Source organism: Trachurus japonicus, chromosome 22 (genome assembly GCF_045865225.1).
Source record: "Trachurus japonicus isolate A0001 chromosome 22, Traja_1.0".
In the NCBI taxonomy this organism is placed as follows: domain Eukaryota; kingdom Metazoa; phylum Chordata; class Actinopteri; order Carangiformes; family Carangidae; genus Trachurus; species Trachurus japonicus.
Genome location: NC_140928.1, coordinates 14,303,783 through 14,318,942, shown reverse-complemented (window position 1 = coordinate 14,318,942; position 15,160 = coordinate 14,303,783). Strand labels below are relative to the sequence as shown.

General features: G+C 39.5%; 2 protein-coding genes across 2 annotated transcripts; both read right to left on the bottom strand.

Annotated features, from left to right (window-relative positions):
- Positions 1-24: 24 nt before the first annotated feature.
- tmem234 (transmembrane protein 234) lies at positions 25-3,683 on the bottom strand. Its single transcript, XM_085767401.1, has 5 exons — positions 3,530-3,683; positions 3,005-3,156; positions 2,840-2,906; positions 1,600-1,692; positions 25-1,421 (listed from the first exon to the last, which is right to left on the bottom strand). The coding sequence occupies exons 1-5, from the start codon at positions 3,540-3,542 to the stop codon at positions 1,327-1,329; spliced, it is 420 nt and encodes a 139-aa protein (XP_085623527.1). The 5' UTR covers positions 3,543-3,683; the 3' UTR covers positions 25-1,326.
- A 303-nt stretch (positions 3,684-3,986) lies between these two features.
- ncmap (non-compact myelin associated protein) lies at positions 3,987-13,585 on the bottom strand. The gene is made up of 4 exons (XM_085767396.1): positions 13,270-13,585; positions 6,312-6,418; positions 5,803-5,887; positions 3,987-5,079 (listed from the first exon to the last, which is right to left on the bottom strand). Exons 2-4 carry the CDS (start codon positions 6,403-6,405, stop codon positions 4,812-4,814), a joined length of 447 nt encoding a protein of 148 aa, XP_085623522.1. The 5' UTR covers positions 6,406-6,418; positions 13,270-13,585; the 3' UTR covers positions 3,987-4,811.
- Between the last annotated feature and the right edge of the window lie 1,575 nt (positions 13,586-15,160).

Below are 15,160 nucleotides of genomic sequence, written 5' to 3'. Positions count from 1 at the left end.
TTTCTGAGGTATTCCTATTATAAACCAAATAATAAACTAAAACTTTGACCCAATCATGGTGTCAGATGGTGGTGAGATCACCAAAGATGTTGTCACAGCAATTCATTAAATAGTTAATAAGGCATTTTACTGAAAACAACAACGGCCAACCTGTTGGTGGCACTAGAGGAAAAGTCAAGGCATCACCAAAGTCAGCAAGATTCAACCTCCTTTAGAGCAGTCGGTCTGATGGTTGTTGACTGGTGGACCAGATCATCCACACTACAGGCACGGCCACCAGAATAAATAGAACATTATAGGCTTGTTTGTAACAGGGTTTACCATTTGATTTCATTATATTGCATAAGTGTTTATGATACTGTGTCCATCCTGTTTTACAGGGATTATTCTGATGCAGATATTGAGTAGATGGTCCCCTATGTAATTAAATCCATTTACTGTATGTACATAAGAAACACTGTGTAACAAACTGTGTTTTGAGCTCCAGCAATCTGTGACGGAGAAAAGCACAGACAAAGAATCATATTTTGCCAACGATTTATTATAAAAGCTACATGACAAACTGAATGGATGCAACAATAACAAAGTCATCTGCACAGTGTTCTGTCAATTCAATACTCTCACAATAAAAATATATATTACTATGTTTGTCATTTATTTGTGCTTATTGTACAACTTGGGGCAGACATATCCACAGAGCACACAGTAAGTCACCCAGTCTGGCCACAACTAAATCCTTTATTACTCTTCCTCCACAAAGAAAGGTTTTCTGTGGAAAATAACAGTGGTGCGTCAGCCTCAGTAATACATCATGTATACAAGAAGAAAAAGCATTATTCCCCTGCTAATCAGCAATTTGTCTGCTCCTGTGTCTGAACAGGCTTCACAGCAGACAGAAGGCAGCAGCAGTAAAATACCATTGTTAAACCAGGGGGTGACATCTAATTGGTCCATTTCAAACTTGAGCCTTATTTGAAAATGGTCCCTATTTTCATGCAGATGCCAGTCACAGGGTGGGGCGGCCGAGTGCTTAAAAGTAAAAGTTAACAACCACCAACCACTGATTTTTATGTGAGCATCATAAATCTAATTTAGCTCTGGGGTGAACCCTACATGAACCGGCTTCCCCTTCAACTTCATCTTCTGAAGCTCACGCTGAGTTCATTCTGGCACAGTTCTCCCAACAGAAAACCGTTGCTTTAAGGAGACGTTGCCTGAATCTAAATTGGCCTCCTGCAGTCCTGCTCTCACTCCGCCATGCTCTTCTTTCCCTCCCTCAAGGAATCATGGAAGGTACACAAGATTTTCCTTCGAGTCTGATCTCAGTTAGTGCACAGGCTGAGCAGCATCCTGCTTGTCCATGGAGCTCACAACGCACAGAGTGATGCCAGCCATGGTGAGAAACATCCCTACGACAGCCTCTGCAGAGAAAGAGTTTGAGTATTAAAGTTAAAAAGGACAAAAATACCCATAACATCAATTCTCAAGGAGAAGAGGAAGTTAACTGTACTATTAAGCCAGTAAATTCGTATTGGTTAAATATTGTTTTGGGGACTCGTGTGTACTGTATCAGTATCCCTTGTGTGTACTGTGTCTTACGTTTGCCTCCAAACTCTTCACCCAGTAGCTTGCCCATGAGCAAAGTGCAAAGGAAGGTGAGAGAGTTGGCCACTGGAACAACAAGCGATAACTCTGGACAGGCAGAGAAGTGAGAGAAGAATGAATTGAAGAAGGTTTTTTGCCAACTTCTTTATGTCTGCCCTAATTTAAACTCATCATTCACTTCATAAAGACGTGGTCTGATGCAAGACTGTGCACCAGATGGAGAACGTTCAACAGGGAATATTGTGCTCTGAGTAAGAAGAAAGGGAAAAACAGACTTAAGAGGAATTTGAATAATCGAATTAATTGGAATTTGCAAAATCAACAGGAAATAGGCTATAACTCTTTTCATAATCCTATTAAAGTAATTTTCAAGCAAAAATGGCAAATATTTTACGTTCCAAATCCTCAAATGTGAGGATTTGCTGTGTGCTGCAGTTTTGTACTGTTTGTTGGACTAAAAAAGCAGTTTCAAACTAACAACTTTGCCTCTAAACTACTGTGATGAGCACTTTCTGAAACTATTTTCTGATTTTTCTCTTAAATCAGAAGAATCTGCAATAAAACATGTCTCAATCTTTAACTGCACTGAAGCATTTAATCTCTTTTAACATGCATACAAATTAAGCTCCTTGGTAGTGCTTTACTTAGATGTACAGTAAGAATAAGAAGACATGTTGCAGGAGGTGCGCAAAGGTATGAATGACAGCTGCTTTTCAGTGTCCTGTTGTTGAGCTTGCTGATTCACCGTCATGATTTCCTGGGACACCTGAACACGGCACACTCATAATGTTGTTAGTAACACCGGTGCATTTCCTTGTATGACAAGTTGTAATTCTCTCCTGCTGATTTCTCACACAGTGATGATGATTATATTTGACTAGTACTTATTAATTCTGAATTTCAGGAAAACGAACACAGAGACCACTGTTCAGTGTGATAAAACCCCAATGTTATATAGGTAACACAACACCATACATCCTGACGCAGTCTATACCATCAAATCTGTATGAGGTGAATTTTAATGTGTCATAGATGCACAGGTGTATATAATTATTACATAATTGGTAGGTCAGTCAATAATGAAACTGCACTGATTAATGTTATTAGTTACACCTGTGCTCTTCATGTAGGGACAGGTTGAAACATGTGCGTGAGAGGGCTACAAGCCTATATGCTGCATGAACCCTATACTTCTTTAGACAATGATGAAGACACACCTGAGTGCACGACTCACCTGAGGTGGAAAGTGTGTAGTAGTAGATCAAAGAACCACTCTGGTTCAGTAGAAAGGGAATCAGGTACTGGGCAAAGGAGAGTGCAATTAAAGGAATTACAAGGAGATTTTTCACATGTGCATTATCATATTATCATATTAAGGAGAAGTAACACCAGGCTCTACCTTGATGTTGAGGAAGAGGAACTTGATCTCAGCCAGTAGCTGTGCCACTCTGTTGGTCTCTGTCACCTTCTCTAAGCCATCTGTGCCTCTCTTCAGGAAGGGGTTGGTGCAGCCCCACAGCACAGACACCAGCAGGAGACTCAGCAGCTCCACTGCAAAACACGACAGTGACTCACCATCTCCCTGTCACCTCATGTCCCACTTATATCATCTGCTTGTAACGGTGTAAGGCTTATCTGGCCAACAACAGCCAAACCGTGATACGATAAGAAAAGAAGAGAGGAGGAAGAAGAAAAGAATCAAATGCTATAACAGAGTAAAGAGTGGTTAGCATCTGCGCTAACAACATTAGCTGCTTAGCTGACTTCCGTAGCATGTGCTGTGAAATGTCAGCTTCAGTCCGGCGGGGTTATAAATGTCGAAAATGAAGCAGGTAGTTTGTGTAACTCGAAATAAAAACGCAGACATTGTAGTCTTGGCGAATATTATAATTTAAGAGTTTGAATGAGCAAGTTGTCCACTCACCTACAGTCGCCATCGTAAGGTAAACAACCGGTGCGGAGGTGCATTCAAGGACTGTGCGTCAAATATTAGTAAACGTTTCTTTAAAGCCCATGAAACGAATACGGTTGCTTCAAAAGTATTAATTCATTGAAGCTATTAATTTTTTAATGGTAAATTCAACGAATTTTAAATAACTACGGATTAAATTAGTTCAGTGTTCATGTTAAACACACGACTTCCTATCATTTCGTGTAATCCTGAACGTAGCATTGCCATTTTATAATGTTGTAGGACGAAAAGATACCAGCTGAGGGCGCAATAACTTATTCAAAAATAGATATGAAATATCTTCTCTTATCTTTTCTTTTCCTTCCTTTCCTCACTCGTGGCCTGTGACTTTTTACTTAATAATTTTGGACTAAATTGCCATTTTATATCGCGATGTCCAGAACAAATTACAAAGCATATAGTCAACAATAGTTTCAAATATTATTTTATTTTCACTTGTCTTCATTTCATAAAGAACCACAAACAATACAAACACAGGGAGCAACAACAATAAAGTGCAAAATCCTTTGGCGTCAAATTAAAAAGGATTCATGTCAGTGTGTTAGACTCTCAGATGTTTCACAAAATATCTCTGAGGTCTCATGGTAAAAAACAAAACAAAATACATTGTCATTTTACATCAAAAACTAATCTGAGATAATCAGTGGGCAGAAGACAAAGACAGTATGTTGCAGGGTGAAACCGATTCACCTTATCAGCAAACTTCCTCTCTAACATACTAGCCTACTATTACCTGTCATACTGTCTTTGTCTTATAGGCTACTATACTAATTAACCTGTACGGTTCTCCTTAATACAGAAATGTACATACATAAGACCATCATTGTCAAGCCATTACAATCATACTACATATTGTCTTCATTGTATTAGTAGTGATGGGGCATCAATGAAGAATACCAACAGTAAGAAACTTGTGGCATCTATGCTCTGAACACTGACTGTAGCCTAAAAAGCAACACTTAACAACACAGTCTCAGTTTTCCGTCAGGTAATATCCTTCATGTTATCCATTGTGTCTGTGTCTGGTACCATTTTGTTCATGATTTCATACGTCAAAAGGACGTCTTGTTACCCATGTTTTCACCAGCAGTGGCTCAGTTGATGGAGATTGACAGTGACAAACATTAATGTCTCATATTCAGTTTCCACAGGATTCAGTCAGCACACAGTATGTGTTCACGGATGAAGACAACACGTCAGTCAATGCCTGTTGTGACACTAGCCTGTTATATTGCTATGTGTTTCCAAATGATGGAGTGTCATGTATGGTGACCACAGTGGAGCCGCTCGTGGTGCTGAACTGCTCTATGTGGTTTCCCTCCACGCTGTTCATCTCTGCTCTGGGCAGTGGGAGGCCGTTCTCTGCGGCTGAGTTTGAATAGGCCATGCTGCCTGACACAGAGTTAACTCCCATGGGGCTCAGCGGCAGACCTGTGGATTGCGATGTCTTCGGACGAGCTTTGGAGCCACTGGCTCCCAGGACTCTGGACACATGTGTCCGCCTGGAAACAATGAGAGCACACTTTACCCACATTCAAACTGGCATGTAATGCTCAGTAATTGCTTATACACTCAAAAGGTATTTAAAGTTGCCTATTACTACAGTTGCTGATTACACAGTGACATTGGGAATGCACTGCAAATCTAGTAGGTATAATCATCTTAAATTACCACCAGCTACCATATAAAAATGCATCTTATACAATTTGTCTTTCATTTTTATTTAATATAATATCAGCTAATCAGCGTTATAATACAAAACTAAAATGTAATTTTAATTCTGATATCTTAACATTTTGCTGACAGTAGCCTACCTCTGACTTTTGGAATTACATTTTGAAAAAAAAGAAAAGAAATTCCATTGTAACTTCAACTACTTTTTGTACTGAATTTGACCACTTTTACTAAAATAATACTCCTGCCTCTCGGCCTTCCATAGGTTTCATTATAAAGAAGACAGATCTCTTATGAATTATAGAGTCGACACTGTCACAAGGTTGCATGCCAAAAAGTTTGGAAGTGACCGTAACAGAGAGACTATGAAAGTCATTACTGTCTTGTAATTTACACAGATAGAGCCTAATAAATATTGGAAGTAGCAATGAAAACAGCAGCAGGCATCTAGTTTTCATAGAGGTTGACAAAAATAGCACTATAGTTGTTTTGCCGCTTGTGACATTCAGAATAGAATAATTGTCTTTGGTCAAACAGGAATGTTGCCCCACCTGTTGTATGTCTTCAGGATGAGGAGTAGAATGGTGAGAATGATGATGATACCTACGACAATGACGGCGATCATAGCCCCAGAACCTGAGACACACAGAGACACAAGAGGAATTGGTCATCAGCACGTTAAACGCCTGTTTTTGTTACTCGTGGTGCAATTTATTTTGTGTATCCTCCAGAAGCAGAGTGCAGCTGCAGCTTAGCAATGGCATCACTCACAGACTGCGTGATGCAATGGGTTGTTGTTACATATTCGGCCTGTCTTATCATTGTATTTCTGATCTGAATCTCCACGACACTGTTAGATCTGATGGTATCCACAACACAAAGCTTATACACAATGACTTATCAATATGCAACTTCAGAAGACAAGGAGAACAAAACACAAACATGAAGCAATGTGTGAACAGGTGCCCACACACACACACACACACACACACACACACACACACACACACACACACACACACACACACACACACACACACACACTGTGAGGTGTCCTTACTCTGGATAAGTATTTGCTCCTGTGACTTGGTGACGGAGGTTGTATTTGAAGGCGCTGTAGTATTGGTCACAGGTGAGGTGGTTGGAGCTTGCATCTTCAGCAATAACCTGCATGGGACAAGGAAATGAAAGTAGGATGAGGAAAGAACATGTGATCTGAAGACAATTACTGTAGGCTACGTCTAAATAAAAGCAGTAGATAGGTGGCACTGCAGAGGGAGCGGCACCAGTGAATGGGCATTCACAGGAATGAGGATTCTCACTTGTACATCACCATCATTATGTCTGAAGCACTGTACACTTAACAATCAAACCAAGAGTTAGTGGTTAAATCACTCATCACTTCATATTCGTGTTGCCACAAGGAGGAGGAACCTCTAACCATTTGGTGACAACAAATATGACGATGAACATATCAGAAAGATCTCTTCGTAGTTCAGTGACAACTATAGCTATACTGGGACTTTATCTTGCAATGCACTGCCCAATAAAACACTCTATTGATGCGATTTGCATCCATTTGATCAGGACTTACATAATCATCCATCATGGACAATGCATATGCGCAGATGTTGTAATCTTCATCATCTAATCTACTGTGATGCAATTGTTATATGTCACACTGAGATCCTCATTTAGGAGGATCGCTGATACTGTTCAGGAAACAATCTACCCATTGCTAAAGGTCAGGGCTGTCCCCGTGACTGATACTTCCCCAGAGGCCAGATAATACGCCCTTACAATAATTACGACAATAATAAACTTCTTCTTAACAAGGTCACAGAGTGATTTAAAAATAACTAGGGTAAATGTGAAAAAGTCAATACAAAAGGCAGATTTGCATGCTCTGGAAACTCTTCACTCCACATAAAACATTTACTCATGAAGTCACTTTTTGTTAAATGAACCACAAATTATGATAACATGGAAATTTATAGAAGTTTTTAGTTTTTTATTTAAATTTTTTTTTTTTTTTTTTTTTTTTACAAATGTCTCTGATACTTCTGTTTCCACTTCACCTGCCCTACAATGATTATTCTGTGTGCAGTTTTGTAGGTTTTATTGACCTATGAAAGAAGTGGTCAGTTATGCTTTTGTGCTTCTTCCCCTTCAGCTTCAGTTACTGATCCCTTCCCAACAGCACGTTGTGTAAACGTGGCATTACTTCAATATACTACCAGAGAAGTGACTGGCTTTGCAGTGGATGTTTTATTTGCTAACAGAACCTTTCTAGAAGATGTGAAAGAAGACAGAGGCTTCACACCAGAGCTGTTACAGTTATGAGTGACAGTGACGTCGTGTTGTCTCAGCAGGGACCGAGTGAAGCACAGCAGCACAATCAGAGCAGGTGCTTCAAGCGGACAAAATTTGCATTGGCTATAAAAAGCTGAAAACCCTGGCACACGGAAGAGCAGCCACACACACGCACACATACACATACACATACACATACACACACACACACACACACACAGGAAACCCATCCCTCACTGTCCTTCTTCTCTAAGTTAGCCTAGATTGATTGCTCCATTGATTACATTCAAATTCACAATAAAGTATGCAAACCCTCAGGCCCATAACATCACCATGTGTGCAGCTAAACGCTAAGAAGCACGAGTGATATAAATGACTAGCTGCTGACAGATTTAAATGGAGATAGATATAGGCTACAGTAGGCCTAGCTTTGCATTTGTTTTACTAAAAGAGACGCACAATACACCAGACAGAAAAATAAATACGAAACTCATTGGTTGTGCTCCAACGCTCTTACAAAAAGCCTCCCTGTCCACCAGAAAATTAAAATTTAGTATTTTTCAGGGCACTTTTGCGTGCTAGAAGATTCACTTTGTCTTCTCTCTTTTGCACACACTTATATGAGCATGTCTTAATGGAAAATCAGACTGGGAGCAGCAGCTGGTTAGACTGGATACAGGAAGCTATCCTGGTTAACAAAGCTCATTGATGAAGAGGTTATTTGACATTTTGTCATTTTGATCTTGGTTAGCTTCATTATGATAGTTAGCATTAAATTAACTAGCCATCTGAATAATCTTCAAGCTAACTAGCCAGATTAACTTTACCAACACTTGAGTGGTATCAATCTCCTCTGGTCAAGAGAAAAAGTTATTTATGGAAATATTGACCAATTGTCCTAAAATATGCTTTCCTCATATGTGATTATTTCTTTTTTTTAAAAACTTGCTTAGTTTTGACCACTTGACACAGGTTATTATGAGATGAGACTATTATTATGAGAAAATTGTCTGTCTATTGAGTTTCAGTGTGTAATCTATTGACAAACACAGTGGCTTGTGTACAAAGCTTTAACCATTAATGGTTGTACATTTCACCCACAGGCTTGTGCATATAGAAGCACATTGTGAAAGGACCATTTACAACCCAATGCATGCGACACCTATCACAAGACAGACAGAAAGACAGACCGGGTCACATGGAGAATGATCCTCCAACTCGGATTATGACATTTTCTTTCTGAGACATGATGAAAAGAGTTTTAATTACAGCCATTACTCGATACTTATGTGTACTGTACATCTTATCCAGCTTCCTGCTCCACAGCAAATATTGCACAACCAACTCTCACAGTGTTGACATACTATTAAGCATAGAGATTAGTAGTGACATACATCATGTTTGTTGTTTGCAGAGGTGACAGCTTCTGATAATGCTCTATGAGGCTGCTTTTGGTAACATGGTGGAGAATACAGCGTGTTGATGACGTTGGTGAGTCTGTGCTAAAAGGCCGCAACATGAACAAATGACCTTAAGTGATCTGTATATATACAGTATATATCTATTTTTAAGCTCTATTTACTGAACAATTAGTATTGTTGGCACTAGAAGTTGTTTAAACAAAGTATGAATGTATACTGAGATATTTAATTATGTACGCTATACACAATGGACTTTGTACTACTGTGTTGATACTTACAAGTAGCCTACACAAGATAGTCTATAGCCTATGTTGTTCAGAGTCATAGTCTGGTGGACAGTATTATACTTGTAGGCTACTTAGCAAGGCTCATACTGATGGGACAGAAATTATTGTGTTTACTTGTAGTTTTTAATACAGTGGTTATGGCATAAATACCAGTACAGGGTCACAGATAGATAGTAGATATGTAGCCTACTTTATTAATCCCTAAGGAAATTCAGATGCGGTCAACTGCTCTCACAGCACCAGTCTCACACAACACAACAATAAATACAGACTATAAATAGTTAAAAAATAAATAATAACTGGTGGTAGAACCACTAGGTTTAAAAACAAAAACAAAAGGACAGACATGTTCTAGTGCCTCTGCCCAACACTACAATTCTGCCAGTGATTATTTGCACTAGCATTTGTCAAAAAGAGGTGAGGGCATGATTGTAGACACCAGGAGACATACAGATGTTCTTTACAGGAGGAACAGCCCACGCATGTTCTAGTAAAACTAGGTTATTAAACCGTCGCTGTCTGTAGATATCAAACTGCTGCAGGAGCACACAGCTGTGGTAACTATGGCAAAAATGATAAACAAAAGTATCCAATTGATTCTTTGACGTGATCTATGATGCCAGTGCAGCCCTGGTTGGTATTTCATTGGTAATGGGTGGGTGTGTCATCTCCTACAGAGCAGGGTGTGTTGTCAGACGCACGTAGTTCACCAGACTTAATGGAGGTTAGGTTTAGATGTAGATTTGCTGCGGGAAAGGTCATGTAAGAATCAGGGGAGCTCTCACTTGAGAAAAGGCAGTGTGTCAGCATTCTATAGTCGATTCATGACATTAAGACTTCAGCTGGGCTTCCTGGCATATACTTGTGTTACTCACTGCCTACCCGCCTAAATTCACACAATTATGGATGCACTGACCTCTGAGAAAATCCATCAGAGAGGGACTGGCAGTGTAAGTGTTGTGTAATGGCACTCTACCAGAATACTGACAAAATATGCTATTAACCTTTGATTAGTCATCTGAAAAAAAAAAAGAAAAGAAAAGAAAAAAAGTTGAGTCATATTCTCTATTGTGGCAATGCAGGACTGCAGGACAGGAAATTTAACAGTGACTGTGGGGAAAGCCCATGATTTATCAAGAACAGTAACAGGTCAGTTCAGAATGTTGATCACATTGACAAATATAATAAATATTAATCATTGGTAGCATCAGGATATTAAATATTTTCATATAGGTAGCAGTTGCCATTTAATTCCCTAATTCATTTCAGATCCAAGATTAGTGCAGTAAGTGTGGCTTTTTATATATGAGCTCATCCATATGCTGTGAACATCTTGTGCAGAAGTTAAAATTGACTTCACTGTGCAATTCAATTTCCCTTCTGTGTACCACATCTCCAGGATAAAGGTTATTGGAACTAATGCGTAATTTATAATTTGTATAGATAATGTTTTTAGCTCTGCTCTTTTGGAGGCTAAACGTTTTTCTCTGATGTCAGTATCTTCTTCACAGTAATAATAGTTTGTTTGTTCTACAAATTGCAGCTATTCACCTACGCTGCAGATTCATATCCTTTTTTCCACCCTCAGCAAACAAATCATTTATTGGCCTGTCCAGAGAGCTGTCTCTCAAAACAGAACAGGAACAATTTAGTTTCCCCCTTTTTTATACAAGGAAAAGCCAGACAGAGATGTTAAGTGGCTCAGCTATTTCCTCTCTGTACGATTTCAACTGGAACAACACAGGCTCCTGCGCACACGCATTCATAAACTCATTCAAAGCATGACCTTCATCAGGCGACGGTCGGGGTCAATATTTGAGCAGTCGATCTGAAGCGGGGCAATAAGACACAGGTGCACAGCTATTAGTTCAGCTTCGCATGGAAGAGCAGGCATGGAGGTCGCCTGTATCACGTCAGGTGTAAACTTCCTATAGCACTCGTTTTCCAGTCGTCACATTAAGCAGGGATTAAACTATGACTTTGATTGACCTCATTCAGCCACAGCGGGATTTGCAGCAGCACTGCGAGTATACTGTACAGTATGGCTCAGTGCACAGTGGCCTGTTGTTGATGCAAGTGATGAAGTAATAAGTATAGGCTATAGTAATAAGTATAGGCTATAGCCTATACTTATTACTTCATATAGATAATTAAAAAAAAAAAAAACTTCATCATTGTATATAGTACAGTTTGCACAATAGCAGTCCCAGCCTTCAGTGTTTTGTTCCTGTGGTTATGCAAAGTCTGACAAGTGGATATTTAAAGAAAGGCAACAAACATGCCACTTCTTCTGAAATGGGCTTTGACTGATCCAGTCTTTGTCTGAAGTGTCTGATTTTGAGGCAGATTGATGAGCAACTGTTCTGATACAAAAGACCCAGGCTGATATTTGTGCAAATGAAATCGGTTTGTTTATCATCATTCAAACATGAACGTCATGATATGAATGGGGCTGAATGCTGAAAATGATGAGTGTCTGGTCTTCAGATGGTTTATTTTAAAAGTGACAGGTATTGTTAGAGGGAATTAAAACATCAAATAGTGACATGCAGTGACTGCAAATTTAAAAATCTGTCTTTTATGTGTATGTGTTTGTGAGCCTGAGAGATCTGCTCTGGCTGGCTGGGATAAAATTTTGATTGTCCAATAGGATATCCTGGTTCCCTTTGAGTTATATAATCCAATAATATGACCAATACTTTGACTCTATGGTAAATTAGATGACTAATACTACCAAATGAAAGTCACGTAGAGCTGATTTGTCTTTTCCTCCATTCGTTCTAACTGCATTACATTATCTAAAATGACCACTCCAGTGTCCTCCTGTCAGTTCTGAATTCATAAATTCAAGTTCATAAATTTGTATTAGAATATTATCTCGTCTTTTCTAAGACTTGGTTTGCTTGTGTGTACAGTACAGTGCACTTTCAGAGACTTGCATATTTTCAAACAATGCTTATCAGAGTTAAAAGTGATCACAAAAGAAACTACGTGCTTATCATCTATTGAGCCAGACACAATATTATTTTATTTTCTTACATGAGAAAATCACTTGAATATTTTTACATCCTGACTTCCCTGACAGGGTTGGGTCATGGTGATGACTTTGATGAGTCAGGAGCTTAATAAACTCCTAAAGGAAGTCATTTCATCTACTACATCTACTGGATATATTTTCCTTATGGTTTTGTAATTTGGGGGTTTAAATTTACAACTTATTACTTAAACTCAAATATGTCTTTAAAGTGGCTCCAATCCCAGTGATCCAAACTGTGATTTTAGTCGGAGCAGTTTCAGTGTAGACGCCATGTAAACACAATCAGAAACTTTTACACAAATGACTGTTGACTGACTTTGAGCACGGAGAAGTAAAACACAATAGAGGAACTACAAAAATGTTACCTGTAATCTATTCTTAGAGCTACACAAAGGCTACAGCTTCCCGGGACCAAAACAATATTGTTATAACAGTCAAGCACACATCATCATTCCCTTTACTTTACATGCAAAACTCACACCGCTGACCTTTGAACTAGTGCAGCGATGCTGTACAAACAGCACTCACATTTTCCTACAGCGTAGTGGCAACTGATGAGACGATAAGTAGCCTACAGTCATTCCATTTAAAAAAAAAAAATCAATAAGAGAAACACAGGGAGATCAGTGATGGGAACTCGAATTGAGTCTTCCTCATTCAGACATAAATCTGCAACTGGTTTCACAGCAACATGAGATTTATTAATCCCAGAACTCCGTGGAATGTGAGCTATTCCCTTTCACCTGAGACTCACCTGCTGTCTCGCCATGTTGTCTAGGGAAACCCCCCCCCCCTTACACACACATACACGCACGCACAACTTATACAATCACAGTATACACACAAACATAATATGTATGGAACTCTCTGAAATATTGTCCCACGAGTGACATAGGAGTTCAGATGGAAACTTTAAATCTAGCAAAAGAGAGGAGTTTTAAGATCAGTCTTGTGACTCACCTAACCGTCTCCCGTTCTCCAGATGGGAGCAGCGCAGAGCCCCCTCCCTCAGCTGGATGAAGGGGGCATAGTCCACAGGTCTGGGGAAGGAGACACAAGGGAGTAGTAGAGCGAAGTGAACGACTGCAACAGAGGAATGTAGAGTCCCAGGTGCTGCTGCAGTGACAGTCCCACAAACGGAAAGACAAAAAACAAAACAAAGCCAAAGTAGAAAAGAGTCTAAAAAAAAACAAGCAGGTATTCCTGAGTGTGTGTTTGTGTGTGTGTGTGTGTGTGGTTTCTGTGGGAATCAAAGTGTTTATGTGAAGAGGAGGAGGAGAGTGAAGAGGAGGAGGAGGTTCTTCACTTGCTCTCTCGCTGCCCCTCGCTGAGAGTAATACTGTCAGGCAGCTGGTTTTTCAGGTCCTTCCACCTGGCCCTGAGGCGTGCCGCGGCTACTCATCAAAAAAAGAAAAAACAAGACAGGATCCTCTCCAGAGCTGTCTGCTCGGCCCTCACCATGGCTACTGCCTCTCAAAATCAGATCTGAATAGGATGTCTCACGTGAAGTGCAGCAGAGGGTGTGCCAATACAAATAAAATAGCAATAATAACATCTCATATTTTAAAATCCACGCACGTCCCATTCCCCTGTGTGTAACAATCATCATTAAACTGAAATAAAATCAAACCATCATCTCTGCTATTAAATGAAAAATAATGTGGCAAAGTTGTTGTGTTTCAGTGTTATCACAAATTCCTTCATGTACTGTATGTAGTTGAAAATTAACTATTAACTATGTGAATTACAATACTTGTTCAAAGGGTGCTGGGTGTGTTTGTAGATACAGTTGTGTGTAATGGCCTTTCTTTTTCTCCTATTCTATTGAAGGGAAATGAACTCCATTCAAACACTTACCAACATTTGTGTAAAAGTTGTTCACTGAGCAAACAAAACCTTCTCACAGGAAACAATTTGCTCTTCTTTCCAGCTGTCCTATACTGTCTGGCTGACTTGTTCTCTAGCACACAAGCGCTCCCGTGACACACTTTCACTGGTTGTCTCACCCTAAAACACCACCAACAAGTCATCAGGATCGAGCCTCATGTTACCTCGGGGGGATAGGTGTTGCCCATGACTATAAAGCAAGTCAGTGTTGTGTCTTTGTGAGAAAGTGTAACTAAACTTCATTTTGGGCAGGCACACATTGCTCTGCTTTGCAATGAGTGAACTAAAAGCGCAGCCTTCATACACTGCACCGGTATCCCCATGTCGGTGTGTTTTGATGTATCATTACATAAGTCTAAAGGCTGGAGGTCAGGTTTCATAGAGAAGAATACATCTTTCAAATTGGCACCTGGGTATTGTGCTGGTTGCAGTCCAGTACAAATGCTGTAAACACCCATGTGTGCTAAAATTGTTTGATTCCACTCAGAGGTGAAGCTACAGGTGTTTCATATAGGTGAAGAAGAATAAACCAGCTTTAATGACCGTTAACATATTTATCCAAACCTGTTTTTTATTTATTTATTTGGCTTTTTTCAAACTGTGTAATAAGGTTTGTAGAGCTGCCTGTCATCTTTTTTCTGCATGGTACAGCATATTCTGTGTGTCCAATGAAAGATTCCTACAGTTAAGATATAGAAGTACTATCAGCATTTCTGGCATATTGGATTTTTTCCCCCTTTTTTCCGTAGCATTAGCTAGTGGTTCTTTGAGACTGTCATGAATATATTAAACTGCATCATCTTAGGCACAGTGGCCAAATGCTACTAACCACATCCATGATGCTAACATACAATAGCACTTAACAGTGTCGCCTATTCGTTATTCAAGTTGTAGGAGCAGACATTTTTCCCCACAACAATATCCTAAGGTGACTACAAACATCCATTAGCCTACTTACAATAGC